This window comes from Chelonoidis abingdonii, chromosome 24, assembly GCF_003597395.2.
Source record: "Chelonoidis abingdonii isolate Lonesome George chromosome 24, CheloAbing_2.0, whole genome shotgun sequence".
In the NCBI taxonomy this organism is placed as follows: Eukaryota; Metazoa; Chordata; order Testudines; family Testudinidae; genus Chelonoidis; species Chelonoidis abingdonii.
The window spans coordinates 763,898-782,648 of record NC_133792.1 but is presented as its reverse complement, the minus strand read 5'-3'; the positions used below and the strand labels follow the sequence as shown (position 1 = coordinate 782,648).

General features: G+C 43.5%; 2 protein-coding genes across 12 annotated transcripts in view; one reads left to right on the top strand and one right to left on the bottom strand.

The window, feature by feature from the left end:
• PNPLA7 (patatin like domain 7, lysophospholipase) overlaps positions 1-13,016 on the bottom strand; it is a 557,191-nt gene extending 544,175 nt beyond the window's left edge. For 2 of the 9 annotated variants that reach the window (XM_075060490.1, XM_075060494.1), the window contains exons 1-3: positions 12,888-13,016; positions 8,909-8,943; positions 313-387 (exon numbers count right to left, since the gene is read on the bottom strand). In XM_075060490.1, the coding sequence (XP_074916591.1) occupies positions 313-387; positions 8,909-8,941 (108 nt within the window). In that variant the 5' untranslated portion in view covers positions 8,942-8,943; positions 12,888-13,016. Of the gene's footprint in view, positions 1-312; positions 388-8,908; positions 9,427-12,887 lie in introns of those variants that run through there. The other 7 variants (XM_075060491.1, XM_075060492.1, XM_075060486.1 and 4 more) reach the window with 5 other exon arrangements.
• Positions 13,017-13,092: 76 nt separating this feature from the next.
• Positions 13,093-14,859, top strand: MRPL41 (mitochondrial ribosomal protein L41). 3 transcript variants are annotated; one of them, XM_032791960.2, is made up of 2 exons: positions 13,093-13,163; positions 13,607-14,859. In XM_032791960.2, the coding sequence occupies exon 2, from the start codon at positions 13,616-13,618 to the stop codon at positions 14,021-14,023; it is 408 nt and encodes a 135-aa protein (XP_032647851.1). In that variant the 5' UTR covers positions 13,093-13,163; positions 13,607-13,615; the 3' UTR covers positions 14,024-14,859. The 3 variants fall into 3 exon arrangements, with proteins under 3 accessions (XP_032647851.1, XP_032647852.1, XP_032647850.1); XM_032791961.2 differs by having other exon boundaries at positions 13,122-13,145; XM_032791959.2 differs by having other exon boundaries at positions 13,162-13,189.
• Positions 14,860-18,751: the final 3,892 nt, after the last annotated feature.

Genomic DNA, 18,751 nt, shown 5'->3' with positions numbered 1-18,751 from the left:
TAGTAAGGAATCTATTTGTCAAAAACATTTCTTGAATCTTTTTTGTTGTCTGTACTGTTACAGACATAGTTTTTGACGGGTATTTTGAAATAAAATTACCAAAATAATTGAAACCAGTATGATTACATTGTGTTATTTTGACAAATAAAATACACAGTATTTTGCAGTATTTTAAAATATTGTGCACAGAATTTTTTATTTTTTGGCACAGAATTCCCCCAGGAGCGCTGACTGTACCCAAGGAATAATACACAGGAGGCTATTTATACACACATTTTATATTGCATCCAATCAATGAAAGTTGTATATTACCATAGTAGTTTGCATTCTGTCTTCTACAAACTGAAGAACTCGTGTTCGTAGATCTATGCCCACTGGGAATCCAGCCTAAAGCCAGAACAGAAAGAGAACAATTAAGGAAAAAGCTTGCAAAAACTGAAGGTTCTTTAAAAGACTATCTGTACACATAGCAAGAAATCTCAGTAACAGTTTCTCCATATCTGGTCTCATGCATCCAAAGTAATTTTCTTACATTTATATAGTGTCCTTTCAACCACACAGTAAGGTGCTTTAGGATCTATCATACTTGTGAAGTACAGGATCTGATCCTGTGATTCCTTATTAATTTCTACTTATAACAACTATTTTAAAATGATTTGTTTGAGGATCCAGGCACCTTTGATACAAGTGCCACATATATACATCCACAAAAGAAATAACTCCCTAACTTTAAAACAATCAGTGAGAAAATCAAAACAGTCTCATCCACAAATACCAGCCCTTATGTTCCTCCCTCCCCAAAAGTCTGGGTACCCTGATGGCCAATACACCTGGGCTATTTCAGTCCTAGGTGACTAAGGAGTGTGACTCAGGGTCCTCTTGATGCCAACTGGCAGAGGGCATATGGGGTTTTACAGGGATCCCTTGGGTCAGGGACATACATAGTACTTCACCAAAGGTGGCATGTAAGGTCTCTACTAATGGTCATCATAATCATTGTAAAATGTATGCAAGTATAATATTTAAGAAGTTATGTATCTATACTGAAAATTATGTTCTTAAAGTAAGGCAGGTCAAGGTGACATGCCTCAGACAGGTTCCTTTCAGGCAGGAGGTAACAGATGCTTAGACGTCCCTGTCTGGTCACATCTGTACTGTCCACTCCACAATGGAGGCCTATTTGCATACTGAACCAGGTATCAGTTAAGAGATGACAAAATCTACAAGAAAGGAGTATACAGGAAACAAAAAGAACAAACAGGAGCATGTCCTGCCTATGAATAAAGACAGCGGTTTGCTCTGAAATGTCTATGTGTACAAACAGATACCCTGGATCTTTTGCAGAGATGAGCAGACAGCATAACTTATCTCTAAGGGTGGGTGGTAGCAAGATTTCTCAGAACCCTGGATACCCCCAAAAAGCATCACAAAGAATGAGTTCCAAAGTCAAGGGCCCTCAAAGAAAATGCCCTGTCAGCATCTCCTTCTCATTTAAACCAAGGGGACTTCAGTTCAGGCACCTTCACTAACCACAGCTGTGGCCCAGGAGAGGAGACTTGCAAGGCCCTATAAGCAGGAACCAAGTCATTTAGGGGTTTATAGTTGACAGCAAACACCTTAAACTCCACTCCAAAACCAACAGGCGACATGCAGAGTCACTGATGTCTCATTCTCCCAGTAAGATATGCTCCTTAATAAGCACCAACTTCAGTATCAAGATCAGTTTAAGGTGCATCTGTATATAAAGGGCCGTACAGTGCAGTAATCAAATCTTAACATGGCAGAGGCTCAGATAAGAGTAGACTTGCCCACATCCAAAACCCACAGTAGCAAGCTCTGGGACAGATATAAATGAAGAAGTGCTTTCCTCGCCACTGTTGCTCTATGTTAGATTAATAGCAGCTGGTGATTCAACAATACCCTGGCATGGCAGACTAGTAATTAACAGCACAATTGACACTCTGGCTATAGTCAATAGGAGATCTGGGTACACATGGACTCTGGGATCAAACCCTGTACAAATACCTACCACTGAAATTGCCGCCACCTCTGGGGTGAACAGGTTTCAGTTAGGATCAGATAATTGTTAGGATGCTCCAGGAAAGGCAGGATAAGTTACTATTTTGTAGGGATCACCAATCCAACTCCAGCTATGAGCCCACTCTCTAGGGGGCCTCCTCAGGAGATAGGAAAGCTGGTCCCTGTGCCTATCCCAGCTGTAGCCTTACTAGCTGCTGAGCTCACATAGTATACATTTACAGCAGTGGTCCCCAAACTGTGGGGCGAGCCCTGTCCAGTGAGGCACAGGACAGCCTCCATGGGAGGGTGTGAAGGCAGCCTCACCCAGCCCTGCTCTGCCCCCAGCTCTGCTCCAGCCCCAGGTGTGACCCCAGCTCCGCTCCCAGTCACAGGCCGCTGCCCTGTCCCTGTCCCTGCTCCCAGCTGTGGCTTGGCTGTCAGCCCCCGCTCTGGGCCACCAGCCCCAGGCCACAACTCTGCTCTCAGACACAGGGAGGCGCAGATACATTCCATTATTGGTAGGAGGAGGCACAAGAGGAAAAGTTTGGGCACCACTGATCTACACAACCAGCAGCTCAGCCTCTGAGCCCAGGTCAACAGACTTGGGCTTGTGAGGCTCACACTACAAACAACAGTGTAGATAAATGCTTTTAAGTTGCAGCTCAGGCCGAATCCCTCCTGCATGCATAGGCTTCAGAGCCCAAGGCACAACTTCTACACAGCTATTTTTAGCACGATACTACAAGCCCCAAAAGCCCAAGTCTATCAACCCAGATTCAGAGGCTTGTTGCGACAGGCTGTGTAGATGTACATAATTACACTTGTGCAACTTTAGGAGGCTGTCCTCAGGTCCTACCCAGGAAGGTAGAAATAGCTCCTGGAGAGCCCTCTTTGAATAGAAGCATCACTGGATTTATCAAAAATGGACTAGTCCACTACTCTAGACACAGGTAAATGTGACAGATGAGCAAAGTAGGAGGGGCACACACAATAGCAAGCTATTACATAGTGTGGCAGAGCTCTGACCTTGCCCCCACGGGTCCTGCGCTTCTAGGCGGTTTATGCTAGCCTCAGTGGCTCACTGTGACCCTCCACATAGCCCTTCTCTGTCTAGGGCCAGGGTTACAGTCTACTGAGCCCTTTTCATCATAGGCCAGCAAGGAGGTTGGTGAGAGAACTCCCACAGTCTCTGTTGTCCCTGGGGGTTTATTTCAGAACAGTTTAGCCTCCTGTCCTGACAGGGGCCTAACTTCCCCTGCCAGGAGATGTTCCTGTAGTAGTGGGTTGGGGGGAACCCAGGCCTGCCCTCTACTCCGGGTTCCAGCCCAGGGACCCTAATGGTAGCAACAGTTGGCAGCCAACCTTTCACTGCCAGAGTTGCTACATTTCCCTGGGCCACTTTCCCATAGATCTCCTGCTTCTCCGTTACCTTAGGGCTCCCTTAGCAATGGTTTGAGGGTGTCTTCATTAACCAGCCCTTCAGCCGCACTTCCTCTCCTCTGGCTCTCCTCTGCCTGACTGGAGTGAACCCTGTTTATAGTATCAGCGGGGCCTTAATTAGAGTCAGGTGATCACATTAGCCTGGAGCAGCCCCTGCTCTGGTCAGTCAGGGAACAGAAAACTGTTAATCCAGTGGCCAGTAGATCTGCCTTCTGCTATACCCAACTGGTGGGTTCCGGGTTTCGTGGCCCCTCCCTAGGCTGGAGGAGGGGCTTTCAGCAGCAGGCGAGCTAGCACTCGCCCACGTCCCGGTACTCAAAAGGCTATACCCAACTGGCCTGGGTCTATCACAATAGGCACTGATAAGAAGCCCAGGCCTCCCACTTTCTCTGATTCTAACCAAGTTGTTTCCCCAGGACCCTACTTGAAGGGTAAGTCAGCCTCTGGCTAGTGGTAGGTTCCTGATAAGTTTGAAGCTCCATCTTTTTCTAGCTGTTGGTATTTGGGATGCAGAGAGTGGACATGGCAAAACGAACTCAGGGACACCACTTGAGGGACAGGAAGAAATGCCTTGTATGATGATATACCCGTAAAATATAAAAGGGCTGAGTCAAGTAAAGAGGAAGGGGAGAACACAAAAACTCCATTGGTCTCTAACAGGCAAGCCTGCCAAGAGCATCCTGGGCAGAAATGAGGGACTCCGGGCTTGTCTACACTTGAAATGCTACAGCTAGACGAAGGGTTGTCAACCCTCCCAGTTTCGCTGGGAGTCTCACAGAATCAGGCTCTATCTCTGTGACGGTGCTGCCCGTGGGAGCCAGCTGAGGGTGAACTGCAAACAAAACTGGGCAGACAAACGCCAGAGGCTGGTGGTTATTCCAATACTTAGATCTACCAAGTCAGCACAGAACAGCTTCTACCTACCTCACTGGTTACTTAGAAGTTCAAACACTGCAGTTCCCTTAAAGTGCCCAGCCCCAGGCCTCCGTCCAGACACACCTGTCAGATATGATGATGATTCCTGAAAATCTTATCTCATCATATAAAAGAAACGGGTCTTCCAACCCCAAAGGGTCAGCCACACACCCAATTATAATTTAGGTGAGCTTGCAGTTGCCAAAAGTCCTTTTAGAAATAGTCCAGAGGTTATAGTCCAATGTCCATATTCAAGGTGGCTCCAGTCAATGACTGGGGATCTCAATCCTTATGGCTTAAGGTTTCCGCTTCTAGAAACCCAAAGCAGATTTGAGGTGAAGTAGGATCATATCCCAAGGTTCTTATATGTTTCCAGCAGTCTTTTGGCCTGAGAAAACAATAGGCTTAACTCCTCCTCCGAAACATCCTGGCAATTAGCACAGAGTAATTTATCCATTAAACAGTTCAGATACAGGTTACCACAACCTGCAAAGAGACACAGACAATAATACTATTTCACTCCAGTATCTTCCTAAATGTTAATATTCCTTTTCTGATCTTTGAATCAAAGCCATGGTAATAGACAAGACTTATTTGCTTACATCACAAGACCTGAGCAAACATCTCCCCTTCTACCTCTAACAATGCAGACTTGCATTTCAAAGCTTTATTCATTTATATATTTTCCTAACAAGCCTCTAAAGTTCGGCCATGGCTCAAGTCAGTCTGTGAGTTAATTAACTCTTTTGGCCCTGTCATCCTTCAATGAGATATTAGATCAGACTCATAACATCATAATCTCCCTGAAGCGACTGAAGCCAAAAAGGCAGATTTTAGGCTGCTAAAAGTCCAGTGGCGCAGCAGGGCTAAGGCAGGCTTCCTGTCTGCCATGGCCCTGTGCTGCTCCCAGAAGCGGCGGGCATGTCCCTGCAGCCTCTGGGAGCAGCTGGGGGTGGGGGTCTCCATGTGCTGCCCCTGCCTCAAGCACCAACTCCACAGCTTCTATTGGCCGGAAACTGTGGTTTACAATCATATTACAGTAATTCCTCACTTAACCGTGTAGTTAATATTCCTGAAAAATGTGACTTTAAGCAAAACAATGTAAGTGAATCCAATTTCCCCATAAGAATTAATGTAAATGAGGGTGTTAGGTTCCAGGGAATTTTTTTCCATCAGACAAAAGACTATATTACATTTATTTTATACACATATATATACACACACACACGCACACACAGTATAAGTTTTAAACAATTTAATACTGTACACAGTGATGATTGTGAAGCTTGGTTGAGGTGGAGGAGTGAGAGGGTGGAATATTTTCCAGGGAATGCCTTCCTGCTAAATGATGAACTAGCAACTCGCTGAGCCCTCAAAGGTTAACTCTCACAGTCTATAAGGCAGCAGGAATGGAGGGAGAGAGCATCGCAGACAAAGAGAGACACACACTGTGTGTGAGAGAGAGATACACATTTCCCCTTTAAGTACTCTGCCTTGTTAATTAGATCAGCTTGCTGAAACCGCAGCTGCTGCTGCCCACAAGCTCTCTCTGCCCTGAGCCCTGTTGTGTGTCCCCCTTGCTCTATGGAAGATGCGGTAAGCAGGGTGTAGGAGCAAGCGGGAGGGGGACACCCTGACATTAGCCTCTCTCTTCCTCCCCTCCCCCCCGCACAGCAAGCAGGAGTGTAGGGGAGCAGCTCCAAGGCAGAGGGCAAGAGCAGCACATGGCAATGGGGGGAAGGACAGCTGCATTTGCTAGCCTGATGGGCACCTGCTGCACAGGGAACTTAGGGGACCAGGGAGCTGGTGGGGGGCTGCTGGTCCACCCTGGTTCCAAGCCCCCACCAGCTAGCTCCAATCGGCTGCTCTTCCTGCAAGCAGCGGACAAAGCAGGCGGCTGCCAAACAACGTTAGAAGGGAGCATTGTACAACTTTAAATGAGCATGTTCCCTAATTGATCAGCAACGTAACAACGAAACAACATTAACTGGGACGATTTTCAGTGAGTTTCTGTATAATTAACTATTGAGTGGCAATCTATGTTCCATTATAAAGCTTACTTTGTTAATTAACTTTTTAGTTGTAGAAACACATAGTATTCTTAGATTGTTTTCAGAACTACTTATATGGAGAACCCAAAATAAAAATCTGATTTTTCACAAAGGGGGGCGGAAATATTTTGTCCATTTACAACTGACCACTCATTCATTGCAGAAGTTTAAAAATTCACACATATGTATATTTCAATGCCTTGCTGTGATTATTTACTTCGCCAGCTATTTCACATTTTTAAAAATATTTCAATTGTTTATTTGCTATATGTGTAACTGTACAATATACCTATCAGGAACTTCATGTGATTAATTTACAATCTGAGATTCAAATTCTGCAAAATACAAGCTTTTTAAAAAACAAAATTGAGGTTGCATATGCCTAACCCTTTTAGTTGTGAAGATAACTTTCAAAATGTGAACTGATACAGTAGTTAGTATAAAACAACTGTTGACTGTGAAGTTTTAGACATCAAATGTTTTGTCATCTAACTTCAGATAAGTGCTCAGTCTGGTCTAAAGAGTATTATTATGGCTGGCTGTTTGTCACTGTCATGAATGCCACAATGTTATTTTTTTAAGTCAACAATGGCTCCGTTCCTCTGTAGAGCTCATTTAGTTTTCTTCTAAAAACAAAATAAATAAATAAAACTTTTTAAAAAGCTTTCTAGCATTTATGGTTACAAATCTATTTTCCAAAACTTAATCAAACATAACCAATGTAGCATTCTCTCAGTCCCACTAACAAACTGTGCTTCTGCTGGGTGCTCTTTATTTCTAATCCGAAGATACATTTCGAGAGGATAGGAAATCTGTAACTAAGGCTATCCAGTTTAGAAATATACAACATGCTTTCTCAAAATAAGACCTAATATTTTAACAACTGTACCAATATTTTGTATGAACACATTGTTTCCAAGATGCACAACACCACTCAATATACTTGAAGTAAATGAGTGCTGTGATTTGAGGGCGGTCACCTAAAACGCTAACTTTCTGTGCCATCACAAAGCCACAATTTTTCCAATTTTTTACCAGAAAAACAAACCAATTTTAGATACAATAATTTATATAAGAGCCAAAGATATCTCACCTCAAAAGGAATTATTCTGGAGAAAGTTCTATGGCCTGTGTTATATAGGAGATCAGACTAGATGATCACAATAATGGAATCTCTGAGTCTATGAACCTCCTACATAAAGTCTGAAAGCCCTTAAAAGTGATGTTAAGGAAATAAGATTACATAATACTTTTAAAAAGAGCCTAGGAAGATACAGTTCAAATTGCTAAGTGCAATTCAAGAAACAGTGTCCCATTATACACAGGCACAGAAAAAGAGTAGTTCCATTCCCAAATTCTTCTCCGACCACAACTTGTGCTCTTTTGTTCGCAGTGGGATCTCTTTCCAATGATACTGTAGTGACTGGGGAAGAGGGAGCTGTGTTTCGTGGGTAGACAAATCCCTGCTTATTCTTTCCCACTAGTCTCTTTTCTGTGGGAATTAGTCCAGATGATTTAATTCCCAGGACAATACCCTTTAGATGTCTGGCAAATATACACAAACTTCTGTTGCCAATAATTACTAAATCATAACAATTCATATGGTAACATGCCCTGAATGTTCTTTGAGGTTCAAGTTCTAACAGACTATGGGCCCATCGGGGACTGCAGATCAACAATTCTATCTTGACAACTAATTTTACAACAAATTTTACCTTGCATCACCATCGGAGAGTGCATGTCCCATCTGGGATGTCGCCAGTAAAGACAGCTTTGTCTTGCTGTTATTACCACCAGCTCCCTCTCAAATTACCAGATATCCTGGCTTCTCAAGTACATTTGTTTCTACGTGATTATGCTTTCATTGCTGAAACTGTGATCTGAATAAAGCTTGTATGGCATATGTTTGGGCATTTAATGTGTTTTATCATTTTTTCCTAGGAATAAGTAATTCCCAACACAGAGCCTTGCCTTAAGGCTCTGTTGAATCATATATTTTAGTATACCAAGGTGTAGCCATAGTAAAAGACAGCTGCCACGGGACTCTACCTTTTTCCAGCTCTTCACTCTGTGGCTGTATTATTGAAATGAATGGGACAACTCACCTGTGCAAAGTTAAGCGCATCCATAAGCATACGCAGGATCGGGACCTAAAAGCTATAGGGCAACCAAAGAAGTGTGGGAGTATATTACATGCAACTAACGTGTTACTTTGGTAATATCTTAGACTAAAATGAAGGCTGGAGGAAATCAGAAATGCAACTGGACGAAGCTGGGACCAATCTTTAAGATTTTGGAGGGGCAAAAACAAAAAACTAACAATCTTACATGTGGAACAGCTCTTATTTAAAGCCAATATTTTTGTATTCTTTAACAAATTAGCCAGATGTTACTAAACTGGGCAAATTAAGTTCCAGATTCTGGAAACACCATAAGTGCTCGAATAAATCAGAGTATAAATATAAAAACCCAGCATACTGTACCTCGAGGCTGGAGTTGCTGTCCTCATCACCCATTTCTTTTTCGGGGGGGGGGGGGGGGGAATAAATGAGAGAAGAAAACCTAGTTAATAAGTGACATTTACCATTCCCACAGTCAGTGTTAACAACCATAATGCAAAATGTTTGAGAACTAACCCTCCAAGCTTCTTTATTTATCATTAGGAGGCAAGTTAATAGAAATATTGCATTTTTTCCCCCATCTTCCTTTTTCTTCCTGAGAGAAAATACAGGAAGAAATAAAGCAAACAGAGTGATGATTTGCTGTTCTGATATTCTAGTACAACAATGATAATTATGAAGCTCTCTACATGGTAACCAAGCTGTGTTTATGGGTTTTAATCAAGGGTCTCATATACAGCACAAACAGAAAACAAGCCAGCACCCCCATCCCACCAAATTAATTAAACCTGCTCTAAGAAAGTCTCAGATCTAATATTGAAAATGTCTGCTGGAGTCAAAGAGTCTTCCATGCAAGGGCTCCGACTGTTTCTAAGACCAGTGCAACTGAATTGCTATTAGCTACAATGAGATTTGTTTTAAACATTTGGCCTGTATCTTCACTGAGAAAAAAGATGTGTTTTACTAGTGTTATGCTAACCCATGTTAAAATCCTAGTTATGGATAAAGTAGCTGTAATTTTAATCTGTGTTAGCTGCTCAAGGTAAACCCTACAGCGTTCACCTCAAACAACTAACTCAGGTTCAGACTGCAACTTCCTTGTCAACCTTAATACTGTAATATTGGTTAGCTTAATACAGATTGAAAAATACATCTTTTTCCCCAGAGAAGTCAAGGCTTTGTAACGTATACAAGGCTACAAAATTAATAGTCATCCCTCCTGAGGTCTTAATGTATTTACCCACTGCTTCCAACTAAAACCCCAGCCCAAGCCTTCTTTTCAAGCTTGACTACCCCTATGCTTACCTCACCAGAGCATAAGGCTATGCTTAGGTTTTGTTTTTTGCTCCAAACCCTATAGTCCAGTGTGTGCTCTCTCAATCCTTGAGGGCTATATCCACTTTCCTTATATACCAGTGGGCATAACAAGCTAACTGTACCATTGAATCAGCAAAACAAAAACACCATTTTCCAGCAAGGTCCCCACTGTTAACATGATGCAGTTTTCAGGCAAAGACCATCAGCTGTTACAGGCTTCTTTTCCCTTATACTTTCATAGCCATAGTGTTACCACTTGTAGAACCATTAGCAAACCCAGACCTGACACAATATTTAACATAATTCAAAGCATAGACCTGAACTGCAGATCAGAAGCCAGGTCTACCCAGGAAGTTCTAATACACAGTGTCGTCATATCCTACATAATGCCTTTACGCAAACAATTTATAGTATTTTTCCCAAAAAAACCTCAAAGTACTACATAGTACAAAAATACTGCTTCTGCAATGAACATTAGCCTGTCTTATCCCATTGCAGGATGATTGCTTTTTTAGCACAGTTCATAATTACCCAACTGGTAATTAAATGAAACTAAGACTATGTCTACACCACAGACCTTACAGCAGCACAGCTGTACTGCTGCAGCTGCATTACTGTAAGGTCTCCTGTGTAGCCACTCTATGCTGGCAGGAGAGAGCTCTCCCGTCAGCATAATTAAACCATCCCTAATGAGTGGGGATAGCTATGTCAGCATGAGGCCGTCTCCTGCCAACATAGCGCTGTCCAGACCAGCACTTTTGTTGGTGAAACTTATGTCAGTCAGAGGTGTGTTTTTTTCCACACTGACAAATGACAAAATTGTAGACATAGCCTAACATTCTTCCCAAAGCCTTAAAAACAGCAGCTCTATTTTGTACCCCAACAAAATACCTTCAACTCAGTCTTTCGGGAAGAGAACAGTGGCTAATCTAATGAGCCACAGAGTTAGTCAATTTCCTCTGTGGTCAGTCTTTCACACAGCACCAGGGAAGACAAATTTATTAAAAGCTAAACAAAACAAAAATAAAACCACAGAAATTAGGATGGGGACTCGAAGGCAGCAACAAGTGCCTTAAACTAAATTTCTTATATCTCTTTTAAATAGATTAGATTTCAAGCTGACATTGTGCCTTTTAGTCATTATTTACAGAAAAAGGTTTAATTAAATATCTTGAGGGACATTTTTAAATTATTTCAGCATCTCTAGCAAATAATTCCATATTCCACAATGAAAAAGTAAAATATTAAAAGTATAACATATAATATTGTATTCTGAGTCTTATGAATCTTAGTTTTTCTGTTCAAAATTATGAAAAAAAAAATTTCCGCCACTGTACAAATTTAAATACACAGAGATCAAATGAAACTCAATTTTTAAAAAACTGAAGGAAAAAACTCCACAATATTCACCCTATCATGCATGTCTCATTTAAACACGAGGAACCATTCCCTATTAGGATAATGGATGTATAGGATTTCGTATTACTTTAAACGTGAATTCATGATTCTATTTGATTTTGACAGAATACACCATGTTACATTTACTAGTACATTACGAAGTATCCTAAGTAGAGCATTAAACCAGTGATTTTCAACCTGTGGTTTGCAGACCTCCAGGGTCGAGACCAGGTCTAAGATTTCCAAAGGGGTCCACACCACCATGTAAAATTTGTTAGGGGTCCACAAATGAAAAAAGGTTGAAAACCACTGCAGTAAACTATAGCTGTCAAAATGAAGGACATTTTGTAATGCAGCATCTTTGCTTAAAAGGTATTGTTTATTCACTTAAAAGGCTAGTGAGTTTTATTTTTAAAAAATCCTTTTCCTTTCATTGTTAACATCATAAAGGGTAGGTAAGCAGATTTTGTGCCTGGGCTGGTACACTTTCATGACAATTTTGAAAAGCTGAGGGGGAGGGAAATTGATTCACAATGTAGTTTGACATTTTGTTTATGTTTTTTTCCTATCTATTTAGGCCCTAATCTTCCGAAGACTTAATTTTTTGCATTATGAGTAGTCACATTGAAGGACTATTGCGGCACAATCAATGGGAATATTCATTATGTGTAAACAGTTAAATCAAATTAAATTAAGAAAGCAGGTAAATCTCTGTACTTTAGACTGAGACCTCTCTAAGGTGAAGACTCCATCTCATGTTTGTACAGCACTGAGCACAATGCTCAATCCTGACTGTGGTCTTTAACAGCTACTGCAATATAAATTAATAACAATAATAATTAGACACACAATGTGGATGTGGTAATATCTTTTATTGGACCCACTTCTGTTGGTGAACAAGATAAGCTTTTAAGCTTACACAAAGATCTGCTTTGGGTTGGAGAAAGGTACTCAAACACACCAAGCACCTTTCCCAGACCTGACAAAGATCTCTGTGCAAGCTCAAAAGTTTCTATCTCACACCAACAGAAGCTGGTCCAATAAAATATATTACCCCACCTACCTGGTCTCTCTAATGTCCTAGGACCAACACAACGAAAACTACACTGCAAACAGCAATAATAGTTCTCACTCTACCCCGACCAAACCTTTGAGCAGGTCAGAGTAGTGCGGCTCCTATGATAGCCAGAGTTCACTATAATAACCCTGCATCCAAGATGAGACACACAGCAAGAAACCTGACTCTTTTCAGAAGCAAAGTGAGTGAACAGGGGGCTCCCTCAAGTATCCGTGTGGCTGTCCTCCCCTTCTCCAGCCATGGCCAGCACTGGCACAAGACCGTAATGAAACTTTAGGGCAGCCAGGCACTGGGAGAGGGGCCAAACAATTTCAGTCCCGCTGCACTGAGCGCCCACCCAGGCTCGACAGTGACTTCGGGGGTACGGGGAACCTCAGCAGAAGCGAGTCGAGTGGGGGGCCAGGCCTCAGCACCGCTAAGACGGAGACACTGGGGGCTGAGCCGAAGACGGGGTGCTCGCTGTCCGGCCCTCGGGCAGGCCCCCAGCCAGACGCCGCTCACAGGGGAGAAGGCCGGTGCCTGGAGCCGCCAGGGGACGACGCGACTCACCGAGTGGCTCCAGGAGGCGGGAAACGGGGGGACCCTGCAAATGAGGTCAGGGGTTAAACGTCAGTGCAGAGGTCACGCAAGACACGGACCCTCCAGGAAGACACGCCGTGTACGCACGCGCTACGCAATGACGTTTCGTCCCCCCTCAGTCCAAGCGCCTGCCAGACTCTGCGCGCTGATTGGCCCGAGCATTGCCACGTGCAGCTACAGCGGCCGCGGGTTGGTTGGCAGCTGCGCCGCGGGCGAGTGAGCGGCGAGGTGCTGCGGCCGGAACATGTGAGGGTCTCTCGTCTCAGGGCCCCGTTAGGGCCGGGTCAGTCCCGGCGGCCTGTTGAGGGACCCGCAGCAGCCCTGCCCGCCCGCGGTTTGGGCGCCCCCAGGCCGGAGGCGCCTGCCGAGCCCGGCGGCCTTGTCCCCAGCTGCGCCTGGAGCAGGCAGGCCCCTGAGGCGCCGCTGCTGTGAGAGAAACGGCCCGAGGCTCCCGTAGAGCCGTGCCCGGAAAGTGCCCCCGGGCCGTGCTCGGGGTCCGCTCTGAGGCGGCTGGGGCTGAGAGCGGAGCTCCCGTTCTCAGAGGCTGCGGGGAACACGAAGCACGTGCTGTGAGCTCATGGGCTCTTCCCTAACCCAGTGAAGCGTCGGTCAGAGTCCCTACCTGAACTGCCATGCAAAGAACAATTGTTCATACCCTTTTCTTACGGGACTTTTTTTTCCTCTTACAGATATGCAGCATGGGATTGCTTACCAACCTTGCTCGAGGCCTGGTCCGAGGTGCAGACAGAATGGCTGAATTTACCAGCAAACGTGGACCCAGAAGCCATAACAAAGGCAGAGGAGCCAGGAAGTCGGGTTATGTCACCTTAGGTGGGAAATTTATCAAAATTAAGGAAATGGTCCCTGAATTTGTGGTTCCGAATTTGACAGGGTTTAAGCTCAAGCCGTATGTTTCCTATAAGACCCCTAAAGGGACAGAACCACCACTGACAGCCAAACAGCTTTTCATGGATGTTGTTGCCCCACAGATTGAGAAAGATATTAAAGGAGGAACTTTTGACCCCCATAACCTTGAGAAATATGGATATGAACCTACTCAAGAAGGCAAGCTCTTCCAGTTGTTTCCCAAGAACTATGTACGTTAAGAAGCAAAGAATATTATAGCTTTCCCTGGAAAGTATCTGCAGCAACACAGGAAACTTATAAAAATATTGTTTTTAAATCTGATAAAATGTTGAATGTGGAGATTTCAGCTATAGAAGGAAATGCATCCTTCCCTTTTTCAGTACCTATTAAAGGAAGATCCTACTGACTTAGCTTGTGTAACTTTTAGATATCTCAAACTTTTTTAAAAGGTAACCAGATTTGTAACTCACAAATGGGTGAGAGCAGAGTATTGAATATAACCAGCAATTGCCTGGGCCTCACCTGTGGTCAAAAGCAGTCACCCATCTGCTTCCATTGTTAGATGAGTTCGGGATACAAGCACTCATCCTTCAGGGTATTAAGCCAACCAGTAAGTACCTGGGGCAATTCCCATCTTCCTGGTCTTAAGTCACCAAAGATCAATCCTATATAAAATGGAGTATTGCATAAGAGCAAGGGGAAACTTATGAAAAAATGATAGGAATCCTTGGCCTGAGCTGTCTCAAAGAGTGGGGACTGTCCTGTTAAACCTAAACATGTAACTAGTCTGAGGCTATTCCCAGTTTTAAGGCAACTTTCTTTTGGATGCAATCAATATCCCTAGTATTTATGTACAACTGAGGCCTGCTCCTGAGTCAGGCAACTGAATGTCAGAGCATTGCACTTTTTAAAGGCTCTTGTGTAAGAATCAAATTAACTTTGTCATTATCTCACACAACCACAACAGGCACTACTAGCAGCTATTCATCTTCCCAAGTTATCTGAGCTACCAGTATGTCTATCCTAAGAATTTTAAAAATTGATTTAATATTAAAGTACCTTTTTGTTTTTCTCATTTTATTATGTGTAAATAGGGTATATACAATGACATGAGCAGGAGTAATAAATCAAGATGTTTCATTGTTTAATGGACAAAGTGTTAGAAAGCAGGAATTCCTAGCTCTGCTCAAGGTCCCATAGCAAGTTTGCTATAAAAAAATTAACACTTTGTGCAGTTTTATGGCTGGGGAACCTTTCACTCCCAATGTCTAGTTGTGGCTTGTTTGTACAAGGCTTGGCAAATGTAAAATATTGATTAAGCACCAGGATGTAGTTCCTATGTCCTCTTGTGTGGAGAGGAAAACCACTTTAAATAAATATAAGTAAATAAATTTAAATATATGGAGATATACCTATCTCATAGAGCTGGAAGGGATCCTGAAAGGTCATTGTGTCTGGCCCCCTGCTTCCACTATCAGTAGTGAGTACTGATTTTGCCCCAGATCCCTAAGTGAGCCCCCTCAGGAACTGACCTCACAACCCTGGGTTTAGCAGGCCAATGCTCAAACCACTGAGCTACTCCTCCTCCCATGTACTCTTTGCCAGCGTCTCACTTATGATGAAAACTGGGTGCCTAAGCTTTTATATTTCTATTTTTAAAAAGGCAAAGGAGCTTGAGGAAGGTTGAGTAGGCAGGAGCACTTAACTAGTGCCCACTGCAGCAAGTTCTAATCCAGTCTTTTTCAGAGGGCATCTGGCTTTCTAGATCTGAGATGTTTTTCCATCAACTGCCTATTTTAATTTCATGAAAATAGTGGGATCTTACTCTGATGAAATTAGTAGTTTGTTGCACGAGAATGAATAGTCACCGAGCCAGGGAAAGACAGAATGACTATAGCCTGATGGGTTAGATGCACACCTAAGTTTTGGGAGATCAAACTTTTAAGTCCCTGCACCAGTGACTTCTTATTTATAAAAAGCAGAACAGTTTTAACAGGAGAGATTGAGAAAGCCCAATACCAGAATATCCCTTAGTCTTCTGGCTAGGGCATCCTCCTGCAATGTGGGACATCCAAATTCAAATTTCTTCTCCACAACAGGCAGAGAGAGGAACAGAACCCAGGTAAGTACCCTGAATCCGGTAAAAGCAGCAAAGAATCCTGTGGCACCATATAGACTAACAGATGTTTTGGAGCATGAGCTTTCGTGGGTGAATACATGCATCTGACGAAGTGGATATTCACCCACGAAAGCTCATGCTCCAAAACGTCTGTTAGTCTATAAGGTGCCACAGGATTCTTTGCTGCTTTTTTTACAGATCCAGACCTAACATGGCTACTCCTTCTGATAGCTGAATCCAGTAGTTCCCAAACTTTTTACTAAAGTGACCCAACCACCTGTGTTATGTGTGTCTTTTGGGGGACCCACCATTATTACTTCTCTCCTCTGTCCCCTATCCTGTCCCTCTACCGAGTCCTGCAGCCCTCTGGCCCCAGATCTCCCTGCCTTGGCTCTCCTTTGTTCTTGCTCTCCCTGCAGTCCACGGATGGTCCGCTCCAAATGTATCCCCTAGCAATTCTGGACTGCAATTACTTCCAGGGCTGACTGACTGTCCACTTGCTGGCTCTTGCCATTGTCTTCTGAGTGTGGCTAGTCTATACCCAGATATTACATCTTTCCACCGCACTGCCTACTGCCAGAGCAGGATCTAGGCAGCAGCACAGAGAAAAAATGGCTTTGAGCCAAATTAGTAGTCAGCTAGCCTCGGTGGCAATTACCAGTTATCACATGTGTAGGCTCACGAAGGCGTTTCCTTCAATAGGCAAGCTGTCACGCTAAAGCGAGTAGCACACGAGATGCAGGGGTATACCTGCTAGGCCAGCCTGACAATGTATCCTTGGGAGGTATCCTACAATTGTGTCAATGAGAGGCTTCCCACATTCAGGCTTGCTGCTGCCCCTATTGGAGAAGGTGACGTTCACACATTCTGGGGGCAAGCCCAGATTGACCCTCCCACATCTCATCATTGTTAGATCAGACCCAATTAGTTAGCATTGGGAACAACACTTCCAACACAGGTTAGGCTAAAGTTATAGCTTGGAGTTATTCGTCATGCCCTGGCCATTTTATGAATCGGATGCTTACTCCTTTGCATGTCAGAATGCCCAAAATTGGAATTTTTGAATTCAGCAAAAGTTTTGGAACACTTTTGTTTGGGTTCAACCATGAAACAATATTTTCAGAATAGCACAGTAACATTAAAAAAAAATCCAAATCACCCGTCTCCACTCAGGGAGTTCTGAAGCACAAGAATCCTGGAAATGCATGTTAAGCTCTAGAATGTTTTTTCAGTTTTCACATCTACCCCCCGCCCTCCCCTGCGCACTCCCCTCCCATCCCCCCCGGCCCACCCACCCACCCCCCCTCGGTCCCTCCCAACCCCCCCCCTCCTCCCCCCCCCCCCCCCCCTCCCCTTCCTGAAAATGCCTGCATGGGTGGACGTATGTTATGGATCATCAATGGTTTTTGTATAAAGCAAAACAATACAAAGCTCTTTCCAGTCTAGCAAATTATGTAAGATGCGAGCACATTCTGTGAACACTAGCAAAGCTTTCACTAGCTCTCCAAATGTGCTACAAGCTTCTTAAAAGTCACTGACATTGCCAATGAAAAAGTATTAAAGTCCTTTCAAATTATATTAAAGGCAAAAATCCTTCTACGCCGGACAAGAATAGTGTCATTGAATTTAACTGATACTAATTCAATGCACTAAGGACAGTAGGATTCCGAAAATGCTGCAGCTCTTGGAAGACAAAGCCATCACAGGCTATACAGCAACTTATAGGATGAGGAGGCAAAGAACTAAAAGGCTGAATATTATAGGAGCCAGTCAAATATAGAGTTAGACTGTTAAATCTTCATCATGGAAGCTACAGACAGAGTTGAGCTAGCTGCTTGGTGAGAGAATGTTCACCCTCTGAGGAGGATCACTATCAGTGTATGGCACTTTCAGTAACCCACTAGACAGCTATGGTGCGCAGATAGGGGGGTTACTCAGATTTTAAAATTGGATTTTTTGGGCAGTAGAAAGGGATAGTAACTTATTAGCAGGGATGGAGAAAGGGGAAGTTTCCCCAACAGCAAATCTCTGTTAGAAACTGAACAATGTTATACTAGACAGGCACGTCTAGACTACGCGCCGATTGGGCGCGGTTAAAATCGATTGCTCGGGGATCGAAATATCGCGTCTGGTCTGGACGCGATATCTCGATCCCAGAGCGTGCTTAGATCGATTCCGGAAACTCCAGCTAGACGACCGGACTTCTGCATTCGACACAGCGAGCCGTGCGGATCGATCCTGCCGGTGAAGACGGGTGAGTAAATCGATTTTAGATATTCGATTTCAGCTACGCTATTCTCGTAGCTGAAATTGCGTATCTAAATCGATTTAATCTCGTAGTGTAGACCTGGCCTGAGTTACCTTTTGCATCCCTTTCTTCCAGATGATGTTCTCGGGGTGCTGTTTTGATCATTGTCAGTCAGGCAGTGAACTCTTCGAGAAAGGGAATGTCTTTTTAATAGCTGCACTAAACATCCTCATTTACAGTATTAACATTTTGTAACAGTCAGAAACTTGGCACTTGGGCCACCTAACTGTAGACTTGTTAACACAATTGTACGGAACAAACCCACACTGGTATAGCTGGATTTCACATAACAAAAATATAGTTTGATTCCATAGCTTTAAAAATGAACATACTGTGCTAATCTCATCTAAAAGTCATCTTCTGGTCAAGAGTCACAGCTAGTCTGCATAATAAATACTTCTCCCTTCTATAGCACATTTGCATCCAAAAATCTGTCATCCCTCCAATTCTATTCACTTCTTCTCACTACCTCTCAGACAGCATCATTTCACATTCGGTAGACTAATCCCAGACGGTTTCTTGTTCTTAAGTCTTGGTTCT